At 40.3% G+C, this 23,890-nt stretch overlaps 1 protein-coding gene across 1 annotated transcript in view; it reads right to left on the reverse strand.

Moving 5' to 3' along the window:
• The window catches only part of kndc1 (kinase non-catalytic C-lobe domain containing 1), a 41,781-nt gene extending 18,793 nt beyond the window's left edge, over positions 1-22,988 (reverse strand). The window contains exons 1-15 of the mRNA XM_005462955.4: positions 22,510-22,988; positions 18,024-18,222; positions 14,924-14,982; positions 11,771-11,917; positions 10,398-10,515; positions 10,167-10,303; positions 7,788-8,417; positions 6,951-7,065; positions 6,671-6,742; positions 6,443-6,504; positions 6,171-6,329; positions 2,724-2,801; positions 2,485-2,572; positions 2,054-2,246; positions 256-959 (exon numbers count right to left, since the gene is read on the reverse strand). Coding sequence (XP_005463012.1) covers positions 256-959; positions 2,054-2,246; positions 2,485-2,572; positions 2,724-2,801; positions 6,171-6,329; positions 6,443-6,504; positions 6,671-6,742; positions 6,951-7,065; positions 7,788-8,417; positions 10,167-10,303; positions 10,398-10,515; positions 11,771-11,917; positions 14,924-14,982; positions 18,024-18,222; positions 22,510-22,608 — 2,860 coding nt within the window. The 5' untranslated portion in view covers positions 22,609-22,988. The remainder of the gene's footprint in view (positions 1-255; positions 960-2,053; positions 2,247-2,484; positions 2,573-2,723; positions 2,802-6,170; positions 6,330-6,442; positions 6,505-6,670; positions 6,743-6,950; positions 7,066-7,787; positions 8,418-10,166; positions 10,304-10,397; positions 10,516-11,770; positions 11,918-14,923; positions 14,983-18,023; positions 18,223-22,509) is intronic.
• Positions 22,989-23,890: the final 902 nt, after the last annotated feature.

Genomic DNA, 23,890 nt, shown 5'->3' on the forward strand with positions numbered 1-23,890 from the left:
AAATAGGAGAAATACCTCTAACATGCAAAAATAATTTACCACAGAGTATGCAATTAATGTGCAAGAAAGTAATGTCTCTGATATGCTACTTAGAGATGGTCGTGACTCTCAAAGCGGAGCCAATCAGAACTCAACATGAATCGATAAGGAATCAAACCAAAAAGTAATATAAATTATGGAATCGGAATCCTTTAAATTCTTATGAAATCCAATGCCTACCCACAGATATAAATATAACTATCTATAGATACATACCCATGGCAATGTCCTCATGCCCATTGTCCAAATATCCATCAAGGGAAAACTCCCCCTTCAACAGATCGATCACCTCCTTTAAGGCAGGGTGGACGTTTGGGGAGCTGGATGTTCGAGCAGACTGCTTCTCACCTTGTGTTCTTGGATTTGTTTGGACCTTGTATGCTCCAAGCACACTGTGCTCCAAGCAGGAGTCGGAAATGACTGAGCTCCCACTAAAATGTGATGATGGTGGTTCATACTCCTGTGGTCCAGGCCTAACAGGCACATTCAGACAGTCAGTAAACGAGCCATCAGTGCTCTCTGGAACTGTGATTAGCCCCTGCAAAGGCTGAGGGACCAAGGAAAGATTTATATCCAACCCGAGGACAGACTCGGGAGCTTTGACCTGCACAGGCACTAGAGAAAGATGCCCTGTTGCGGGGTCCTGCCGAAAGAGGTAATTATTGAAAATACCACAACCATTGAGGTTAGTGGATAATGGCAGAGAAACAGAGACTTCAAGATAAGATATATCAGGGAGAGCAGAAGGGGAGTCGACCGGCATCTTGCTGCTAGAAGTTGTAAAAGATGTAGTTTTAACTGTCTCCTGAGTACGGAGATTGGGTTCAGTTTGTGGAGGAAGTTGGTACTCAGAGGGTGGAGTGAAATCGAGGCTGCTTTTCACAATTTGATCCCTGCCTTTGGTGAATCCATCCACAGTCCTGTAAAATAGACAGTCAATCAAATCATTTCTCATAGGTATTAGGTGCATAACATTTATTGTAAATGTTTTTTGTGTTGACTTTTCAATGGATTATAGCTATATCCTTTACCAAACCGCCTCAGCATTCATGGAAAATATTTTCATTCACTGGCTTACCAAGATTTAGAGAAGTGAAATGTTACCATTTGTTTACATGTTTTTATATATGTGCCTGTAAGACACTAAAACCAACAGAAAATTATATGTTTGTTTAATACATAGAGCAATGTGTTGACTGACTGCATGCTATTGCTGTCTTGTCACCATCTTATATCGCAACAATATTGCTTTAAAGATGGCAACCGCCTGCAAGTGGTCACAGACCAGGACCCCATCTTAAAAAAAACAAAAACAATTCAAAGACAACAAGAGTGTAAATTCAACCATTAACATGGCTGCAATAACTTTGGCTACACTACAGTCTCCAGGCTCTGTTTTCCTCAGTGTGACTCTAGCAGAAGTTATCATGAACAAATCAGAGAAGGCTTGTCTCAGACCTGATGAAGACTTTTCTGCAACTATTTTATATCATTTTAAAAAATATTTTTATATTTCTAATCAACAGAGTGCCTCAGGAATTTTCCTGCTGTTATGTGATGCAAGCTCCCAAAACCAGAGCTGGTGTGTCAAGTGATCAACAAGTGACTTTTGTTTTCATTGCCAGATCATTTACAAACATTTTTATGACCATGACAATGACACTAAGTAACTATACATAATAAGAATTTTAAACATGTAAAGGTCAATGTGAACTTACAGATTGTGGTTTTGACATTTTGGTTCATACTATCAAAATTATTTGATTGCTTTAAAAAGTGTTGGCTAGTAGAGCCCAATTTTAGGCCTTTATCTTTAAAGAGAACCACACTAGCTGTTTTCTTCTGATTTTAGCCTTTGTGCTAAGCTAGGCTAACCAGCCTCCCATCCAACTCTCAGGAAAAAAAGCAAATTAGTGTATTTACAGAAATGGTTCTGAAACTGTTGTTTTACAAATAGATTGATCATTGTTGTTTAATATAATGTAAAGCAATAATATCACTTTTGTATTCCTACCCTTCAGTGTCATTTGAAAAATGCTGGTCCCCCCCCTCTAAACCTTCTTCACTGGTCAGGATGATGGGGGTGAAGTGTGTGGCGGTGGAAGTGAAGGCCTCTGGGAGCTGGAGTTCCTGATTGACTGGATAGCTGTGGGGAACAGGGCCAGGCACAGGAGCCAGTCGGCTCTCAGTGGCCATGGGGACAAAGCCTACACACAGTTACCACAGTGCCATTTACAATATCAGTGATATTGTCTCATGCAATGTACAAAATACCATTAGCTTTAATTCTGATTCAAATTAATGAGACCAAATACATTTTTATTGGTTTATTTCAGAGGGGAGCTTCCTAATATTTCATACACTTAGTATATGTAAAATATTGTACATTTTTAAAGTAAAATGTACTGCATGAGGGTCATCCCTACTTAAGTAAAGCTGCCCTACCACTGTTGTTTTCAGCAGACTCTTCACATGAATCTTGGCAAGTTTCAGTTGTCGTCAAATCTTCTGCGTCTGAGAATTTTGAGGCTGACTGAAAAGAAAATATAATATGTTCACGACAACCAGAACTGACTATTCAGTGAGACAAAACACAACCGACACTGACCACAAGAAGCTGACACTGAGATTACTAATACACAGGTACAATGGCATTAATATATCTGTGGTGAAAAAAGGTTTACCGGGTGAACTCTGCTGATGAGGTTGCTCCAGACAGTCTCAGCATTTGTCCCCTGGCTTGATAAGTAGTCACGACAGCTCTGGAACAGATCCACATGAGAGTAAGTCTGATAGCAATACAAGGCACTTCATACACAGATATGGATAATGTCAGAACTAATTCTCTCCTGAAATAGCTCAAGGGTTTTAAAAAAACAAAACACGCAGCAACCCTTTTAAAATGATTGACAGGGTAACAGTAACAGTAAATTATGGTATTTGTCACAGAGCTCTTTGTTGACATAATGACAAGGGGAAAAAAAGAGATTACTCTAAGCAAAGATGTTTCTCTTTGAAGTTGTGATATCTGCACAGTAATAAACAAAATCAAAATGGGCTTTATTTATAGAAAACTTTGCATACAAGAAAGTGTAATGCAAAGTGCATTTTATAATAAATGACTGGAAAATGATTAAAAAAAAGTGTCATTAGAATACACAAATCAGTGATAGAATAGAAAGTCTATGATGAATAAAAGTATAAAAAAATGGGCAGGGATTTTTTTTAGTGTGAAAGCCTAAATAATTATTGCACCATATATGGCTTTGATGCTCATGTTAGCATATCTTTATATTTATTTGGAAGGGACATCCACATTGATTAACACAATCAATGTACATTTTAGCAAGCAATGTTTACCATGTTCACTTCATAGTTTAGCATTCTAACATAAGTTAGAAATAAATGTATGATAACTGATAGTTACATTTTTGCTTGTATTTGCTTTGTATTTAGTGTTTGAATAACTCTTTTAACATTTTACATTAACATGTTGTTAGTACTGAAGAGAGAGCTGAGTGTAAAAGCAAAGCTCTCAATTTACTGGTCCATCTACATCCCTACTCTCACCTATGATGAGCTGTGGGTAGTGACCGAAAGAACAAGATCGCGGAGACAAGCAGCAGAAACAAGCTTTCTCTGAAGGGTGGCTGACCTCTCCCTCAGAGATAGGGTGAGGAGTGCAGCCATCTGGGAGAGGCTCAGAGTAGAGCTGCTGCTCCTCCACATCGAAAGGAGCCAGTTGAGGTAGTTTGGGCATCTGACAAGGATGCTTCCTGGGCGCCTCCTGGGTGAGGTCTTCCCGGCATGTCCCACTGGGAGGAGGCCCCAGGGCAGACCCAGGATAGGCTGGAGAGATTATATCTCCCTGGGAACGCCTTGGTGTTTCCCCGGACAAGCTGTAGGAGGTGGCTGGGGAGAGGGAGGTCTGGGCTTCTCTGCTTAGGGTGCTGCCCTTGCTACCCGGCCCCGGATAAGCGGAAGAAGATGAAAGGATGGATGGATAGTACTGAGTGCATGGTGGCATACAGTATCAAATGGGTGCTGCTAATCAGCTGCATTTATTAAACTGATTATAAATAAGTGTGACCACTTCTGTAAAAGGAGAAGTTTTGTCAGTTTGCTGGTCTGAATCATTGTAATGTGTGATAACACAATGCCCTGGAGGAAAGCAGGGCTGAACTGCTTGACCCTTTTTTGTTTTTCATTTTCATTACTGACACTTGATTGTCCAATCAAATGTCAGATCTCATAATGCAACCAGCCTTTCACTATAGATGGAACATGGCAGCACGGCTGAAAGTTTTTGCTGAAATTAGGTCAAGCAACAGGACAATGATGCCAAGAAAATCTAGAACAGAATAGCTGTAAAAGAAAATAACAAGGTGTTGCAATGCTGCAGTCAAAGTTGAGACCTCAACCTGATTGAAATGCTGTGGTGGCACCTTAAGAGAGCTGTGCTGAATGAATGGCTTCAAACCTCAATAAAATCAAACCCTCTATAAAATAAAGCAGAAAGACAAGTGGGCCAAAATTCCTCCACAATGACATGAGAGTGTCATGAAGTCTTTTATGAAACAAAGACTCCAGGTTCTGATAAACTTAGTTCTACAAGCTGTTGAATCATTTGGTTTGGTAGTTTTTCCACATACTGCTTCTACAATTTACATTTGTTGCTGGTTATCTGTTTTATTTTACTAACTTTAAGTCCTGGTAAGGATCAGATCTTTTTTTTTATTATGTCCTGATAAATAAAACATTAGAATTTAAAGATGGGATACATTGTTTTTTTTACCATGACTTTATATCTGACCATAAAACTCAAAACCCGACAAACCTCTTTAGCAGTTTAGCATGTTAACATATGCTAATTAGTACTGAAGCCACAGTTGCATAGTCTGACATTTTTTTATTTGCTCCATCCATCCATCCATCCATTCACTGCCGCTTATCCTTTTCAGGGTCGTGGGGGGCACTGGAGCCTATCCCAGCTGTGATAGGGCGAGAGGCGGGGTACACCCTGGACAGGTCGCCAGTCTGTCGCAGGGCTAACACACAGGGACAGACAACCATTCACACTCACATTCACTCGCACATTCACACGTAGTGGCAATTTGGATTTTCCAATTAACCTATCCCCACAAGCTGCATGTCTTTGGACAGTGGGAGGAAGCCGGATTACCCGGAGAGAACCCACGCAAACACGGGGAGAACATGCAAACTCCACACAGAAAGACCCCGGCCTGATGGTGGAATTGAACTCAGAACCTTCTTGCTGTGCGGCAACAGTGCTAACCACCGTGCCACCGTGCCACTTATTTGCTCATAAGTGGAAATATTCGATGCCCTAAGCTTCACAAAAGCCTCCAAGTCTTCTAGAGACTACAGGGGCCAGAAATACGGAAAACAAAATTTGTGCTACAGCAAAAGTCACGAGGAAACCATGATATCAATGGAATCATGCTGCTGCTGTAGCTCTTTGCTATCAAAAATCAAAAACCCTGTAGTATTGTTCTGAAATCTTCAGTAGTACTCTTAAACTAACAACAGTAAAGACTTCCCGTGGCCTCTAAAATGGCACTGGGAATTCTGTACCGCATTTTAAACGCTTAAAAAAAAAGTCATTAACTCTCTAACTTCTATTCTATAAATATAAGCATTCCCCCCTTCCATGTGTAAGATAACTGCAGGCTTCTGTTTAACATGTCAGCGTGTTTGTTCTAAATTTAAGTTTTACAACCCAGTTTTCATTTGTAACAAAAAAAGCAGAAATACTGAAATCAAATTGTCATGTTGTATTTTTACAATAACTTTCTGATGACAAAAATATCACTAGCTGGAGACATTCTTGTCAGAAATTTCAGGAATTCGAAAAGCACTGTGATAGTTAATTTGAAGCTAATGTAGTAAAGGACTGTGATGCCTTTGTATTTGTTCAAAGAAGAAAACAGAGTAACAGCCAGCTAGTGATAAAGAGTTTTCTTGTCTGGCAGCGTCAGGCATAGAGCCCCACAGATAATTTGCTTTGACAACCACATAAAGACTTTCAGTAGAGAAAAACTAGCAACTCAAAGTGTTAGATTAAGGTGACAGTACATGTTTTTTTTAACAATAATAACGGGTTATGATACTTTTTTAGCCATGTCGATGGTAGGTCGCTCGATAGGCGTCCTCTTAGCCATCTCCAGGAGCAGTCTCTTTAATTTCTGAGGCATCGCCAGTTTTTGATTAGGCGATAAATTGAACTTGGCTGTGGCCCAGAGAATAGCAGCAACCCCATACACACAAACCTGAGCAAAGAAAGACAAGAACAAAAAGAAGGGGGGTGGGGGTTAATTTGAAATAAATTATTTAAAACTTCGCTTAATGAGTTAATTAATGAAAGCAGTTCTGACAGACCGACCTTCTCTGTTACAATTCCATGCTCTTGATATTCAGGAGCCAGATAAAATTCATCTCTAGATCCTGCAAAGAACGCTTACAGTTAGTTCCTAAAGTCAACATATACTCATACACGTTGGATAAGAGTGCATTTTCAGTGAGTATTTTGAAAGTATACAACTAGAGATTGCAAACTCCTCCCCCAAAAAACATTAAAAAACCCAACAGCAGATGACTAAGAAGTACCTACCTATGTTTTTAGGTTTCAAAAAAAGCACCTCTCCCTTGCAGCCCACATGCACCGTGTCCAGGCATAAATAGGCTAACAGAAAAGAGAGAAATCAGCTTCACAGAAGAATTGTGAGCTAGAACCGTGTAACATAATTTGCATAATATTTCTAGTTAGTTTTTTCTCTCCGCTTTGGGACTTTCTACCAGTCTATTGTAAGCGCTAGCTCTAAAATGAAGAGAAAACTGCTGTTGCAGGGATAGTTTCTTTCTGGTTTTGTGAATACAGTGGGTAAAATCACCTGGAAAGTCAATGTAGCTCTGCAGTGAGGTTAGGCAGGTGTAACACAGGGCCCACAGCTCATTAACTGTCAGCCTCCGTCCACAACGAGCAAGCAACTCTCTTAGAGAGATCCACTGGAAAGAAAACAAGAACAAACCAATCTTAAAAAGGGAATGTGTTACAGATTAAAGAGTTTCAGATGCTCCCTCAGAAGGCCTAATTAACTCTAACTGAAGCAATTCCAATCTATTTTTTTAATGCTTCTATTGCTGCTGAGTACCTATGTGATTACTCTGTCACTTGACTCTAATTTTATGGTTTTGCAGGTGTGAGAAATGTGTGGGTGAGCTTTTCATCTGACTAAGCTGTTTCAAACAGGGTTAATTATTTGCAAAAATCTGAAATCAGGTAACAGTTTTACATTACTGTGTTTCTCTCCACTTTTTTTTTTAGAAGGTGTGAAGTACTCGGGACTAATTTTATTCCCTAATAATCTTAGCAATCTCCTCCTTGGCTAGCTGCACGGTGAAAGCTCAACAATCTTAAATCATCATCATCATCCACTGAAGCGTTTTTCACCAAAGCTTTTCAGCCATCTCAACTTGCTGAGCAAAGATCTTCTGCTGACATAGGTCATACAATGCAGTTAAAGGCTATGAAATGAACCCAGCTCTTCCCTTCTTATTCCTCTAAAACTGCCAACTCAAAGCTTTTTTGAGAGGATACAAAAAAGTTGAGCCCACTTCAGCCTTCACCTGAGACCTCTGTTGTTTCTCTTTCATTAGATTTAACTGCAAGAAAATATGTGATGTGAGAATAGAGCCATAAATCTAAAGGCTGTCTGGCAATGGCTAACCTCATCCTGAGATTCTTCATTCAGGCACAGCATGCTTTTGGTCATGTAGTTATTAGGAATGTATAGACTGTGGTTCAGTGAAGTCTGGTCTTCAGAAGAGTCCTGTTCCATGTTCAGGGAAGTACAGGACGAGGAGTCCTGTACTTCCTGTACGAAGTCCTGTAAGAAGTCCTGGGCGCACTCCTCACACTGACTTTCATGGCACTCTTGAATATTGGTGTGTTCAGTCTCAGCAGCATCGTCAGTTTCTCGGGACATTTCCCCGCAGTCCTCACTGTTACAGTGTGTGTACGTCTCACAGGACTTTCCCCGGCTGAATTTCTGAAGTCTGTTACTCCACATAGACTTGCAGCTCAAGTGCTCGTCTGCTCCTATCTCAGTGAGGTCTGAAACCGGTATACTGATGTCTCCGTGACTTGGAGGGGAGAAGCAGGGGGGGTTGTTGGAGTCCGGGACAGAACAGGAGCGGTTAAGGGCCCCCCTCACTCTGTTCAGCCTCTGCTGCGCTCTCCTCCTCACTGGGGAGCTGTTGTGAGAACGGCAATCCATCTCATCTGTCAAGATCAAGCTGTCTCTTTCACTGCCCTCCATGTCCTCAGCCCAGAGAGAGGAATCCCAGCCCCCACACAGCTGCAGATTGAGAACATTATCATTGGTTTCAGCTGTTTTGAAGGCAAAAAATAAACTTAATTACCTAGATGGTAAAACAGAAACCATAGTTTAGATAACTGAGCAAAGTGAATTGGAAAGAACAAAAATCTTAATTCTGCCCTTTTTCAACTCCATAGTTTTTTTCTTGATATTGTTATGCTTTACAATTTTATATTGCATTCTGTAGTTTTGTGCCTTAGATGACCATATGAAGATATTCTCTCTTTCTGACATCACACAGATCTATGGATACAAATATGGCCAAAGAGTTTGGAGCATCTGAAGCCCGAGCTTTTAGGGATTACTGATACAAATTAGGTCCTTATGATTTGAAACTTTTGCCAAGCTTAATATGAGCATCAGTGCAAATATACAGCACTGCCCAAAGATCTTAAGCCACTCTCCATTTCTTTATGTTTTGCTTTCAAGCAGTCAGACTTTCTTGTATTTTTCAAAGTGGTCTTCAGCAATAGTTCTTCAGGCTTTCTGAAGGTCTGTCAGTGTTTTTCTTTCTTTTCTTTGGCTGCTTTTTCTTTCACTTTCAGTCCATTCCTCTGACTATTTTCAGAGGAATGTTTGTTTGTTTGTTTGTTTGTTTGTTTGTTTGTTTGTTTGTTTGTTTGTTTGTTAAGTCACTGACCTATGAATCATTAAGCATAAAAAAGGCACCTAACTCATGTGATTAAGCAGTGTCGTGTCTACACATGCCAGACAACTTAGCAAACAACCAACTTGTGATTCTTAGAGAGCTCTTAGCCAAAAGCTTGGCGGGTCTCGGCATGATGTGCAGTCTGTCCTTAAAGAAATTTCAGGTAATTGGACAAGAGGAGGAAAAAAGAAAAGACAGAGCTAAAAAATTATCTATGGCAGCAGATGAACACTATCTAAAAGTCATGTCCTTCAGAAACTGGAGCAAATCCAGCTAAGAGCTGAGAGATACCCTTCAGATGATCAAGAAACTGTCAAGAAATCATTCTTAAGGAAGGGAAACAAGGAGAAAATGGTCTTATGGAGTGATGAATCCAGAGATGAATCATTTTGGTTCAAATCATTGTCAATATGCACAGAGGAGGTTTGGAGAGAGGTACAACAGTGAATGTAATTTGTAAAACACGGTGGAGGCTCTGTCATGGACTGTAACATTTTCGAAGCAGTGTGGGATCATCGTGACAGAGAACAGAATAAAAGTCAGCCAACATCCAAAGAAGAGCTCTGACTGTCCTTCATGAAGCCTGGAGGAGTATTCCTGAAGATTACTTAAAGCAATTCCAAGAAAGCTGCCTAAGAGAGTTCAAGCTGTGTTGAAGAATAAAGGTGATCATACAAAATATTGACTTTCAAGCTCTCTATGATTGTACAAACTCTGGTAATCTAATAGGGGTATATAGCTGTTTTTGAAATTCTAACAACAATGTGAATAAAATCTTGTAAAGCAAGTTGTATAGTAATGTGCTACTCTTTGCAAACACAGTTAAATACTGTATATGATTCCTTTAAGGAATGTGTTAACATGTTGCTTAAATCTGCCAATAACGTTTCTGACATGATGTTGCATCACTAGCTCATTTAGCACACAGTCAGAAAATGAAATGAAACATTTATTTCAATTATGAAACGACTGAATCGGTACCAATAACATTCTGGAAAAGCAGTTTGCTGGCAGTACAGGTTTTTAAAAATATTTCTTCCTCCAGCTGCTCGCTGCATTTTTAAAAACTTGCTCCATACCTGCTGCCTGGACAGACCATTTGTTTTAACAGAACTGTCACGCTGATCTTTGGTGTTGTCATCTGAGCTCAGTCTTTTAAGAAGACATTTAGGTTTGGAATGCTGCCATCTCGCCTCCCAGGAGCTCTCCCGCCCATCTGTGGATGCCAAAAGAAAGAAAATAACAGCAGGAGAAATCATGGAAGAGACTAAGCGGCGATCTGTTTAAATACACGTGATGAACATGATAACCTTGAAAGTTTGAAACCGATTCAATGGAGAGCACGCGTCGTCCAATTGAGGAGAGTTTCCGGCACACAGCTGCAGAGGAGGTGCGGGACAGCCGTGCTTCAGCCAGAGACAGGATGTCCTGTGGGAGTGTTACACTTGCAGGTTTGCAACACATGAACACACAACACATACATAGCACCATGTGTATGTGCTACTTTTTCAAATACTTGTGAATAAATGTATTCCTCCTACATACTCCTATATTTTTTTTTAAGCACTGGTCTGATTGTAATTCCCAAACTATCAGTTACACAGTGTTTCACTGCATGGATATTCACTGGATTATTGGCATCTATGTTAGAGCTTTAGAGCATTTTTTGACTTTTTATCTGTTTATGCAGTTTTGTATTTATTTTTAGTGTTTAATCTCCTTTTTTTCTTTTTAAAATCTGTTGTTTATCTCTAGATTTGGACTTTTGCCTGGGTGAACCATCTAAATGCTTTTGTTTTGCCAACCCCTTCCAATTAGCTGTTTCTGGAGGGACGACTGCTCAGAATTATTGACAAGTTGCTGTTTTTTTGCGATTTTGTTACGATCAACTCATCATGAGCCTTATTCTGTATGCTTATACGCAGACGTCTGAGAGGGTTCTCATAAAGTTATAGCACATATTACAATCATATAACACCTTTTTCCACTTAAGACAGTGTTTTGTACAAAGTGTGCTTTTATTTTTTGAGCAAATATATAATTAGAATGAGCCATTTTACTTCTGTGTTTCTTGGGTATTGAGGTTTATCTTGTAATAGGCTGACAGTAAAGGGACTTCTGACTGTGTGACTGTAAAACCTGCAGTGACACATTATTTCCACTTGGTGCTGCTCAAGAGCACGGACTGACTGGAGTAATATGGACTGTCAGTTTGTCTAATAGTTGAAAAGCAGACATGATTTAATACTGCAGTAATCACACAAAGCATCCATACATTTGTACTGACTGTAAAGCAATAGTGATTCCGTGTTCTGCTGGGACTGTTTGGCTTGATATGTGAGGAAAGCATCAGTACAGGCTACACATTGCTATTGACCAATCATTATCCATCGTATTAGATCATGACGAGATCAATATTGCTTTTCAGTTCTTTTCCTATATGTTCAGCACGACACATTTCATATTTAACCATATTTTCCTGTCTCACTACATGTCAAAAAGGCAAATCACCCAATTTTCCCATTTGTGTGAAAGTTATAATGATTTTAGTGTGATCCCAGGACAAAACGCCTTCTGAAGCGAGACCTCTAATTATTCCACAGCTGTCTCATGCAGTTTAAACCACGCAGCTTTCTATAAATCATTCTAACAGTAATAAAGAGTCAGCAGGTTTTTTTTGTACCTGCAGGAGCGGCCGGTCCTCAGGCTTCTCCTCCTGCATCTGCTCCAGCAGCCTCTGGATTTCTTCTCCCAGATCTGCCTCCAGCTCTGGCTCGATGACAAAGTTCAGTGCGGCAGAAAGCGTAGAGCCCAGAGAATAAACATGGCCCTGTAGCCAGGGGCAGACAGGGAGAAAACACTGTCATTATCACAAAGCAGCTGCAGCTGTGAATTTACAGTACACACAGAGATCTGAATCCATGAATGAGTTTAGAAAAGCTCAAAATAACACTCTATCCCGTAACAACTTCATAGGCCATAATTGCTATGCATCACTGCCATGTAGGCATATTTATGAAGGAGCCTTTGTTTTGCTTTGCTTCGCTGACAGTGGATATTATGGTCAGCCCTGAGACAGCAGGCACTCCAGGTGCTCCGGAGTTCACGACCCACGCATAACAATCTCTCCCAACAGAAGTGGGCTTGACCCGTTCTTATGTGGTAAACAAATGTGCAAGAAGAAGAAGTTCTTTAGAAAAACTGCAAAAAATTAGAATGCACAGTTTACTTTGAAATCCAGTTACATAAGTCTGCTGCAAATGTATTCATGCGGTGGTGAGAAAAGTCGCACTGCTCAGTGGCAGAGTGCGACTTTCACATTTGAATTCTGCATTTCTACGGAGGAAGCAGAATGCTTTAGAATTCAGTCGCATGAAAGGCATTTGTCTGTTTCCTGACAATAAAGTTTTTTCAGCGCTGTATCCATAATACAGCAGACATAGATGTACAGAGAAGTCTATAAAGATGAATAGAATGGTTACACAGCTGCACTCAGCCACAGCGAAAAAGGATAAATAATGGATATGAACATTTATTAAGCCCAGTGAGAGAAATGCAGACTTACTTTTAAAAGAATTGCAGCAGGAACAAAGATAAATGTGCAGAGGAGAGTACTCAGACATGTTTACACCTGGAGCTGCAAGCACCTTACAATGAAAAGTATGCAAATTCGTAGATAAAGAGGCTCGTGCTTAAATGCATTAGTCAGAAGAACAACTCGATCAAGTCTGTTTTAAGATTCAGACTGCTGAATGTTAAAGGGAAATTTGGGTTGATTTAAACTGTAAGCTTATTTTCATAGCTGTGGACACAGTTTGTGTTAGTCATGATGACACTGTGTACCAGCCAAGTGAATCACTGAGGTCAGTTGCTTAAAAGAGGTCAGACTGTGTATCAGGCATGAGCTGTGAGGCTGATTCCTACACTTCAGACTGACTCAGAGCAAAGAAGCATTTGCTAATCCACCCATCCAAAATGAATATAATGCAATCTGATACAACTCTTCTGTTACTGCAATGTTCTTGCTGACACAGATGTAGGTGTTAATGTTTTAGCAGTGAGGTCACACTTAGTGGTGGTGTAGACTGAACTGCTTTAGATTCAGGTGTCTCTGACATTTCGCACCGCCCGTGAATGTAAATGGGGAGGAAAACAAATTAGAAACACCTCTCAGAATAATGTAGTCAAGTGTAATGCAGGGCAGGATTCAGGAGACCTCTTCGACTGCAGTGAAAGTGACCGTGCGTGTATGAGTAATCAAAAGTGGCAAAATGGTGTGTAACCTGCTATTTGGTTAAAAATCGCAGATAGCACACACACATTTAAAATATTTAAAAAGGCTTTTCTCAAAGTGCGCCTGCCTGAAACGTAACTGTGATGAAATATCAACATACACAGTGATTAATAATAAATGATATTCATCTGTACAGTTTGCCCAATGGCACATTGTTAATATGCACAGTGGCTACAAAGTGCAAAAACAAAAAAACCTCGACTATGGCTGGGAAGTCGGAATTTTTTCATAAAAGTGGTTTTGTTTACACCCGCCTAGATCGCTGATAATTTACTCTGAACAATAACAATAATGTGTCAGTGTAGATTCTCAGCTGAAAGTATGTCACGTATGCAAACCTGTGCATTGCATAACGAATCCACACTTTATATTCTGGTGTTAAATTTACAGCTGCACAAACTGTATGCACGACATTGCCATAGACTTGAACATGTAATCAGCTGTTTTGTTTAAGTTCCTGCCAAATCATTTTTACACTGTTGAAATTTGTGCAAATAATCAGTATTTAGCAACACTGCACATGTATTCACGTTGTTATGTATGTACTGTAACAGTCATAATAAAACAATCGTGCTATTTATAATCCCCATACATCATTCCCTAAGTAAGAAACACAGTTATCACTTTGACCTTCAGCTCAATCTACTGACCTTGAAGGAGAGGTCAAAGGTCAAATATAACATGATAAAATTTTTATACAGTGCTTTCTATATGTTGACATTACTTAACAGATTCCGGTCCATTTCACTTCAATATGTAATAATAATATCACTTATGTAATAGTATCACTTCAATAATATCCTAGTTGATTCCTAGTTTCCCCACAAAGTTTTATCAGAATTCATTCACAACTATTCGAGCAACCGTGTTTACACACAGAATGCCGTGCACGTTAATGCTACTAAAAACACAACCTTCTTGCCATAAGTAAATACACTTTAGTGAGTATTATAATTATAGTATTATAATATTCCTAAATAGCATATAATCAATAAAATTAATGTCACTGACTTGGCCAGAATCTATAGTGACTTCCACATCTCAGTCTCTATGTGATGTGTCAAACCATGGATATAAATGGATTCAGTTTAAAGCTTCAGAGATGTAACGCACAGCTGTCACTTTGGAAATAAATGGCTTCATTTATTGAATTGTGTGCGCTCAAATGAATAACAGCTGTTTTAGAGCCGTCATAAACAGTGCATACTTGGAGGGACCAATAAAGAGGAAAAAAGGGCTAATTATTACATACATACAGATAGAATTCATTGTGAAAATTATAAAAATATAAACTATTTTGGAATTAGAAAGTTCACAAATATAACTGTTTCACAGCTCGAGGTGACAGAGGTGGGCATATAACTGAATGGCTGCTGCCTTGCACGGAGTTTAAGGTGAGAACAGAGAACAAACAACACTCTCCTCTCTTTCAGTAAACATCACCAAGGTGCCCCCGACTGTGTGCTTTATTGAGAAACTCCCAGGGGTGAATGACTGCACTGTCCCTTTGACCACATTGTAAGAAGATTCAGCATTTCTCACCTCAAACGTGCTGCCCGTGTTGTCAAACTCAGGCGGCACGAAGGAGCCTTCTGGATCGTCTGCAGGTTGAAAGCATACCAATTAACTGCACCATTAAGCATGCAAAGCATACAGTACACCATCATTTCATCAAAGTGGGGAACAAACAGGCCATTTGATGTAAACACTCAGACGTACAGTCATGTCAGTTCTGTACTGTAACCTACTTGCTAAGCATATCCCATAATGAGATGCAAATCAGAGAAATATGCACCCAATATGCACGCTAAACCACAACGGTCCAGTGGGCTAGTGCAGACGCTTCCCTTCATTTGCCTAATGCGTGTGTCAGAGATAATCCCAGGCAAACAAGACATGAGCAATCTGCTGATCAGAGCGGGGAAGCAGGCACAGAGGAGCAGCTCTGCATTCTTCACTTTGTCCTCCTGAAATAGGCCGACGCTTAGACTGGACATCCAGATGCACGAAAACATCACTAAAAAGGTAACATCCACTCCCTCGAGTGGGCTCAGGAAAAGATGGAAAAGGCAGACGGGGAATAAAGTGGGTCAGGACAATCTGGGGGCTTGTCTGCTAGAGCTAGGCTATCACTTCCTGGTGTACAGAGGTCAGTGTCAGTTTCTGTGCTTTTCTCCTCTTTCACTTTTCTATCACCTCTTTAAACTCATCCTTTTTTAGTTATGTTTAACTTTACCTGATTTTTTGTTCTCAAGCCTTGACTCACCTGTATGCTTTCTTCTTCTCCCCTCCTCTTACCTTTCCTTCTCTCTCCTCTCCCGTGTCTTCCTTACTCTATTTCCGATCTCCTCTCCAGACCTCTTAAACTTTTTGACTCCTCTCCTTTTTTGTTCTTTCACTCACTCATCTTTTCCCACCATCTTCCTTCCTTTTGCTTTCATCATTCCCCTCCTTGTCTTTTCTTCTCTCTACTCTCTGCTTGTTTTTCTTCCCCCATCTTTTTTCATTTGACTCCTTCCGTTTCTTTTAAATTGCTCTTTCCTCACCTCTCTTTTTGTCACCCCTTTCTCATACTTTGCTTTTTCATCTCCCCTTGTCTTTCATCTCCTACACCTACCTATTTTCATCTCCTCTGTCTCGCTTCCTTTGTTCCATATCATCCTCCCTCTTCTCTCCGCTCCTCATGTCTTTTCTTTAATTTCTTCATCCTTTATCCCTTTTTCTAATAATTATTTTGGAATTTCAACAATATGTCAACAACATCAGTGCCTTCCTTACCTTGTTAGCCTTCTATCTTCCTTAGACCTTTTGATCTAATCTCTCACTACCATTCCTTCCCACAAACCCTGCCTACCCCACTCTCCTTTTCTTTTATCTGTTCGTCATCCTTCTCTCTTCCTTTTCTAGTTTCCTTTCTTTCTCTCACTGTATTTATTTATTTTTTTATATTTTCACCTCCTCTCAAAAAAGCTCAATCTTCAATCAAACATGAAAGATAAAAGGGCAGACGGGAGCAAAAAAAAGAAAAAAAGGACAAGACATTTAAACTCTTTGTAGTCAGGACATATTGTAACACAGTGAAATGGGCAATGAAGGCAAGTAAGAAAAAAAAAAAGACAGCCGTTGTCAGTGACGCAGTTGCCTCCAGGGTGATGGTGGGAGCTTGGTGAGTCATGTATGCCTACAGCATTTTAACACAACAGGTAGCATGAGCCAAGCAATACCAGAGATTCATCACGCTTTCCAAATGTGCTGATCGTATTTCCCACAGCGCACAGCCGGCACCGTTTCATCAGAAACTGAACAGCTTGCGATGTGAAACCTTGTGGGAAAAATTGCGGCTTTTCTTGGTCATCGCTGTATAAAAAAACCATTAGAGCACATTTTGTTAGCGTGTCTCTGCTCTGGCGATGCAAACGCTGCCAAAACACCCACCATGACATCCAATTACCTTCCTGATATTACCGCAATAGTAAATCATCTGAAATAAACAGCACTAAAGTGTCGCTGCAACTGTTGTTCCCACTGAGACCCATCATCAAAGCCCCTCAAGGTCACTCTGTGATACGGCGTTACAGCCTGTTTGTTTGTGTGTGTGGGCATGGGATTGACCAATGCAGCATGTGTCTGCTTGAAATTGCACTGCCATCTGACAAACAGTTCAATTAAAAGGAATCAATAGGGAGCCGTGCAGCATGGAAAGCTGGGAATGCGGTGCATTGATGAACGATATAGATGAACTGTATTCAGTAGAACTAACGCAAGAAGGGTAATGTGGGCACTGCAGTTTCTTTCTCTTCTCGCAGTGTGAATCATAGCCAACGGACTGAACACAATCCAATAAAGCATGGCAACAAATGAGACTGCGAAGAATTTCAGCTGACAGAGTAATCAAGACATCACTTCAAAGCGTCTCTATTACTGACTGAAGAGATGCGTGGAAATTAAAAATGGATGCAACCACTTTAACGGATGCCACGGCGGCTGTGAAGTGTTTGCGAATGTGAGCAGGCCGAGTGCTGCTAGGCTATCCACGCTGTTACCACAACAACAATCCCCCTGGCAACCCTGTTGATCTAATCAATGCTTATCAATTTCTGACGGAGTAAGTGCACGCTGCAGTGCAAGCGCTCATATATGTGATGAGATGCAAAGGAGACAAGAAGAATAGAAGAGGTGAGGCATAATAGTTGCTCACAGAGTATTTTTCATTTAATGTCACTGGGCCTCGCAGCCCTGTGACCAGGTAAAAGATGTTGTCTGTGCAAATCAGGGTAGACCTGCCGACCTCAGCAAAGCGCGACGCATCCAGTGAGACACTGACAGAGTATTTTCAGGCAGAAATTTTCAAATTGAAAGTGATACAGATCAGGGCAACAAATCACTAAAGGGGAAAAAAAGGCGCCTGTTCTCTGTGTGTCAGAAAAAAAGCTCGAGCTGGAGTTTAGGCACAGTTTGTAGCTCTGATCTGATCTGCTATATTCAAAGTATAAAACTGATTTCTCCCTTTAGCATGTGTGAGCTTCAGCACTCAGCCTCACTAACATGCCCTGAAAATAGTCAGAAACAATAACAAGTGCCTGTAAAGGGGTTAATGTCTGAAAAAAGCAACACAGGACACAAGCCTGAGCTATAGACTCACCACTGAGCTGCTCCATGAAGCAAACGTTCCCATGGGCGTTGAAGGCCAAAGTGTCTGGTGTTATGCACAGTGTGTGGAAGAGGTGGGAGGGTCTGATGCTCTGCAGGGCCAGAACACACTCTGCACACACTGCCCACACCTCCTCCTCAGACAGACAGCTGTCCCGCAAAGAAAGGATGTCTGCCAGAGAAACATTTTCCTGTGGACAAGACACACATACACACAACCGTGGGTATGCACACTAAATACGATCCACAGTGGGAGCCTGATTTGTTTTTATGTAGTTGAGGTTAGAGATAAGGGCCTGCCTTTTGAATTTCTTCAACAATGAACACTTTGAAGGAACACTATTTGCTCCAGTGCTCCCATTTAATACAGTGTGAGTGAAAGCAAATATTAATGACGAGCTCTTTGCCCTTTTTTTTATTTAACATTCGGTCATTTTCTATTAGCTTGTAGCTTGTTAGTAAAACAATAGGGGGACACAAGAGGGTAAAACGCAACAGTTATTAAATAACGGGCACCGAACCCGCATAGACACAAAAAAACTGAACTTCCAAGTCGGTCCTGGCGATCCACATTAATGCACATCCATGCAGTTATAATTTAATGATTCAACTAGTTTAAGAAGGGCTTTCACATCTTCCTTTTTCCCCTCATGAGCACCTAAATGCACCATCAAACAGCCTCTTGCTCTCAACTGCATTTCAGTCAGCCAACTCGTGCGAAACGGCTTTATTAAAATGTAAATAGAGAGCGCGCAAAGTAGACGTTAAAAGCTCTGACCTCATTACTTCCTGCTGAACAGAGGGGACGGCACAGACTGAAGTTCTACCTAATCCCTGGAGGAACTTGATTCAACAGGTTGATGCTGGAGTAAAAGTGACTCATGTGCATCATAGCACAGCGGCCATGTGGAGGCAACAGCAGCAGAGGAAGCATTACAGTTGAAATAAAAAGTGTTATTGCAAAAGGTAAAAGGTGTTGGACAGCGTGGATACAACTTACAGTACAACAGAGACAGATTTGGTTTTGTTTTATGGTCTCTGTTAAATGCAAATCAACACACTTCATCACACTGCTGAAAAAATTGGAACTTTTTGCTCTGAGTGATTATGGCTTCATAGAGAAGGGCACCTTTGTAGTTGGAGCTACAAATGATGGATGTTGCAGTCTCTTTTGAAGCGTTCTGTCATCTTAATATCAAATAACTAAAATTATTGGGAAAAAAACGCCAACAGTCAGACAATCTCTTGCAAACAATTGGGGAGGAAAACCTCTCTTTTAACAGGAAGAACCAGGCACAGGGAGGGGAAGCCATCTGCTGCAACCGGTTGGGGGTGAATGGAGGAAGAAGCATGCAAAAGGAGACAGCATAAAAGATGCAATATACCAGATATTTTGATAATGCATGGCATTTATAGGACCAATGTGTATGGTAATTTTTAAATTGGTGTATAAAAAATATGATTCTGTATTAGTATTTAGTTTCTCGGTGGTTGGGCACAACACTTCCTAAGGATATTATGATATATTAACTGATCCATCAATCCATTAATGTAAGCAACACATAAAGCTATGTTTGCTTTTGCATCAAATCTTATTCAATTCATGACAGATGATTTTTGGACCATGAAATATGACGCAAATGACAGTTTTTTTAAAGGCAGGTGTAAAAACCATTTGTTTAAAGGTTTGGAAAGAAAGGAGACTGATAACGCAGCCATTTAATAACGTTTGGCTTTGTGTAGCAGAGACATGGCAGGTTTGGAAATTCAATCCCTTGTCATTCTTTTATGTTCTCTGTTGTACTTCCTGTGCATATTAGTCTTTCCTTTATTATATATCTTGACTAGTGTCTTATATGGAAATGGAACCCTAGACTTAAAACCAATCACAAATAAAAAAAATTAGACTATATTAGGAGCTCAGTTAATTTGATTCACAGGTTGGATCCGGCTCGTCGGCTGGTGATTCATCCTCTTATTTTAAAGATCACCTCGACATCATTAGGACATACAGAGCATATGCAACTCTTCATAATGGATCATGGCTGGATTCCAAACTTTAATGTTACCTATACATCTTAAACTCAGATTCAATGTGAACTTTCCCACTTCAACAGGTCCTTCATGTACGTAAGAGTGAGCAATAACCAAAACATAATGTTGAATTGAAAAGTAGCTTTTAAACCAGAATGACACATTTCCTGTTGGTACTGTCTTACCATTCAGCTGACATCTTGTGAGGCATTGTTTTAAGTTAGTTTAAAGCATTTAAAGGATTACTTTAAAAAGTTTGCTGACTTTGCCCCAGAATAAAGATTTTTAAAAAGGTTTTCCTGTTGCAGATGTCTCTGAGAAATTCAGTTTGATTCTTTGAGTGTCCAGTCGCTGTCTCAGGATGTATCTGCAGGAGCCTGGCACAGCTTGTTAGCCACAAAAATGCCTTCAGGCTTGACTTCACCATCAAAAACGTTGACTACATCTGACTTTGACTGTTATAAAAATGGACACGTTGACACTCTGACACTCATTGTAATAATGACAATATAAGTCTGGTTTTCATGAGGAAATAAATCTTTGCCAAGTAAACATGTTGAGTTTTTATACGCCCTTACGGGTCTTTACTTGGAAACTGACTCATGTCGTGATTAACACTGAAGATAACTCAAACATATGACTGTAACTAAGACACTACATAATCTAAAGTTGAAGGCTTTACAAGATATGTTTGCCTTTATTAATTCATTCATTAGCGCTAACAGCTGAAAATATCTGGTATAACATAGCATCCTGCACGCTTAATTTCATGAAGTGAATCTACAGACCTGCAGCAACACACTGCATCGTCTGTGTTCCACTGGCCCCATTTACCCCAGCAGACGCAGTGATCTCACAGATTCCATGAAGCATTAAGCATAATGCTGCGGTCTGATTATTACAGGAACTTCTCTCCAGTTTGCAAGTGGACACAAAAGCTGGCCTTAACTCAGGCAGAAGAGTGGAAGTGGAGAACGAGTGCGTGTGTGTGCGTGGAGGCGGTGTCATAAAGAAGTGATTGTCACACTATATCTAGCACTTTAACAACCATGGACAATTTTTTTCTTCTTTCATGACAGTATTTATATCACAGCAGCTTCATTTTTCTCTAACTCTGAATGTCTTAACGCTTCTGTTCTCTGATAATCTACAGCTCTGCTCTCACTGACAATCACTGCTTTATCTTTGATTGCACGAGAAGGGCCTTTCTGTTTTGATTTACGACTGTCTTGTAGGTGCAGCAGAGTTGCAACAGATTGCGAACAAAGCATACTGATGTGATCAAGTGGGGTAGAGCCAAATTACAGGGCAGAAAAGTCCCACTTCAAGCACCAGCAGCAGCAGCAGCAGCCGCCCCATAAATAGACAGTTTCCCTTGAGAACAGTGCAGGGGAACGTTAGTCTCTCTCACTCCCCTCAAGTTAAATGTGCTGTCCTATATAAGTTTGCCTCTGAGTTTCAAGGTTCTGTTGAGGCTCTTGGTGTGGTGCATGTCTTTGCACTGCAGTAATGGGAGGAAAGGCAAAAGAGAGGGCTTGTTCTCCTGTATTACGGTGTAAAGATGCATACTGAGACAATGTACTTGAGGGAGAGGAGGACAATTTTCAATTCTGGCACTTGAAGAAGTGCTCATAACAGCAACAAACAAAATCCTCAGAACATGGTATTCCTTCATCATGCATCATTTGAAACTCTGTTTAAAAAATAAATAAAATGCAAAAAGTTTCTTCAATTCAACAAGGAAACACTAAAGACTGCTGATGGTTTAAATTTGGAACCCTATTTTATTTTACCCATAAGGTGGGCATCCCCTATCACTCCCAATGGGAGCTCTTTGGAAGCACTCTTTAGGAAGGCTCTCTTGTACCAGTATATACAGTATTGAGAATTTGGTTTAATGTGAATCCCAAAAGTTGTTTTTTTTATCTTCCACACCTTACAGCAGAGAGATTACCTTAAACTTGTCAGATATGCAACATAACCCAGTGTGTCTAAAAAAGAAAAAGAAAAAAGTCAACAAGTATATTAAATTACGTCCAAAACCCCAAACCCTTCTCCACCCATACTGTTCCAGATGCATCTGCTGCTACCCTGGCAGGAAATGGGTTACTCTAAAAATACTGTTTTGCAGCTAAAACTTGAAACATTTTAAATTTAGGTATTAAAATTATTTCTGGAGTACATTTTGACTTTTACTCGCCCTTGTTTGTCTTAAATGCAATTAAATCATCTTAAATGTTAAGGCCCTAAGAACGTTTCTCTGGCTGACTTTAACCTCTAAGAGGATTAAAAATTTCAACCAGCAGCTTTCTAGGAAACACAAAAAGAGGCTGTTTCATATAATTCGGATGCTCCAAGCAATCGACATTAGCGTTTGTTTGTTTTAAAACGATACCAATGTTTAGTTATAACTTCTTCCTTTTAAAAACCCCGCTGCCTCTCACCTCATCCTCCAGCAGTGGAGGCAGATGCTCAAGATCGTAATCTCTGTCTTCGGCTTTCCTTAAGTACGCGTCCGCCGCATCACTCCCGGAAGTCTCCATTGCACCAACTTTGATTCCCTCAAGTAGTAAAGCGAATTTCGGAGCACACCGCAACGTTTCCAGTCGACACAGATGGCATGTCTGAGCTCTCGGGGTACGCTGGGCACCACTGGTGGGGGTTCAAATGCTCGCTGCAGTCCAGCAGTCAGTCGGTGGTCACTGCAGGACAATCCTCGTCCAGAAACGACGCCGAATAATCGATGCTTCCTAAGCGACCGTCCACAGCAGTGTGATGCTGCTGGAGGTGTTTAAGGCTATCAGTAACACCACAAAAATCAGGCTACACACACTGAAGGCGGTCATAAGCTGCGGATCTCTGAATCCTCCCTTTTCCCAGTGCTGGCAGAGCGGAGAGTACTGCTGCCTGCATGCTACAGTTGGCTTCACGCCTCCGTTCACAGTGCAGCTTGAGTGAGTCATATTCATCACTTAGTCCTTATTATCTCTTCTAATTCCAATGATCTGGCTTTGTACGGACTAGTGTGTACGTACACTTATTTATTCCACCATACTGGCTACGTACTCATTTCTTAATTGAATATGAACTATGTCCTCAACAAATTCTCTAAACTCCTGTCAGTCTGCAAAGCTGACATTTATTATTGTGTTTAGGAACTTAGGAAGGTTTAAATTACTTTTCTTTTCTTTTTTTTGAGTGTGAGCGTGATTGGATCAGTAATGTGTAATATTCCTCCCATTGTTCTGGTTTTTGTACCTATAGAAATATCTGAAATCATCTCTTAGTTTCATTCATAAGTAAGAAGGCGACATTCTCAGCAGCATTTCTTCTTTGCACATGTACTGATTGATGCTTTGATTGAGAAATGAGCAGGGCTTCTCATCTATCTTTGCCCAAAAGTCACTTTCACATTTAATATCCTGAAACCAAGTCAGGTTCACAAGTTTAATCTATGACAACTGATCAAAGCTCAATCCACCGATGAGAGCCTGTGTTATAGTTAAAATCTTCAAATGAAGCTTGTAGTTGGCTAGCTCAAACTATTCAATAGTCAAGAATAAAATGTTCTATTCTTCATATAATACTTGCCAAAATAGCCCTCGAAATCTCCTGTTCTCTTAGTGAACACCAAAGCAAAGAAATGCAGTATTTATTAAAGAACTGCCAGAATAGTCAAAAGCAGACACCTCAAAACACAGACAAAAATACCAGTTCTGCAGTATTTGCATGACTGTATACCATTAGAGGTCATGTGTATTGCAAAATGACATTTATTTTATACCAGAGTAACTGTAATCCTACGTTTATTATCAAGTAGCAACC

The sequence above is a fragment of the Oreochromis niloticus genome, linkage group LG13, assembly GCF_001858045.2.
Source record: "Oreochromis niloticus isolate F11D_XX linkage group LG13, O_niloticus_UMD_NMBU, whole genome shotgun sequence".
NCBI classification, from domain to species: domain Eukaryota; kingdom Metazoa; phylum Chordata; class Actinopteri; order Cichliformes; family Cichlidae; genus Oreochromis; species Oreochromis niloticus.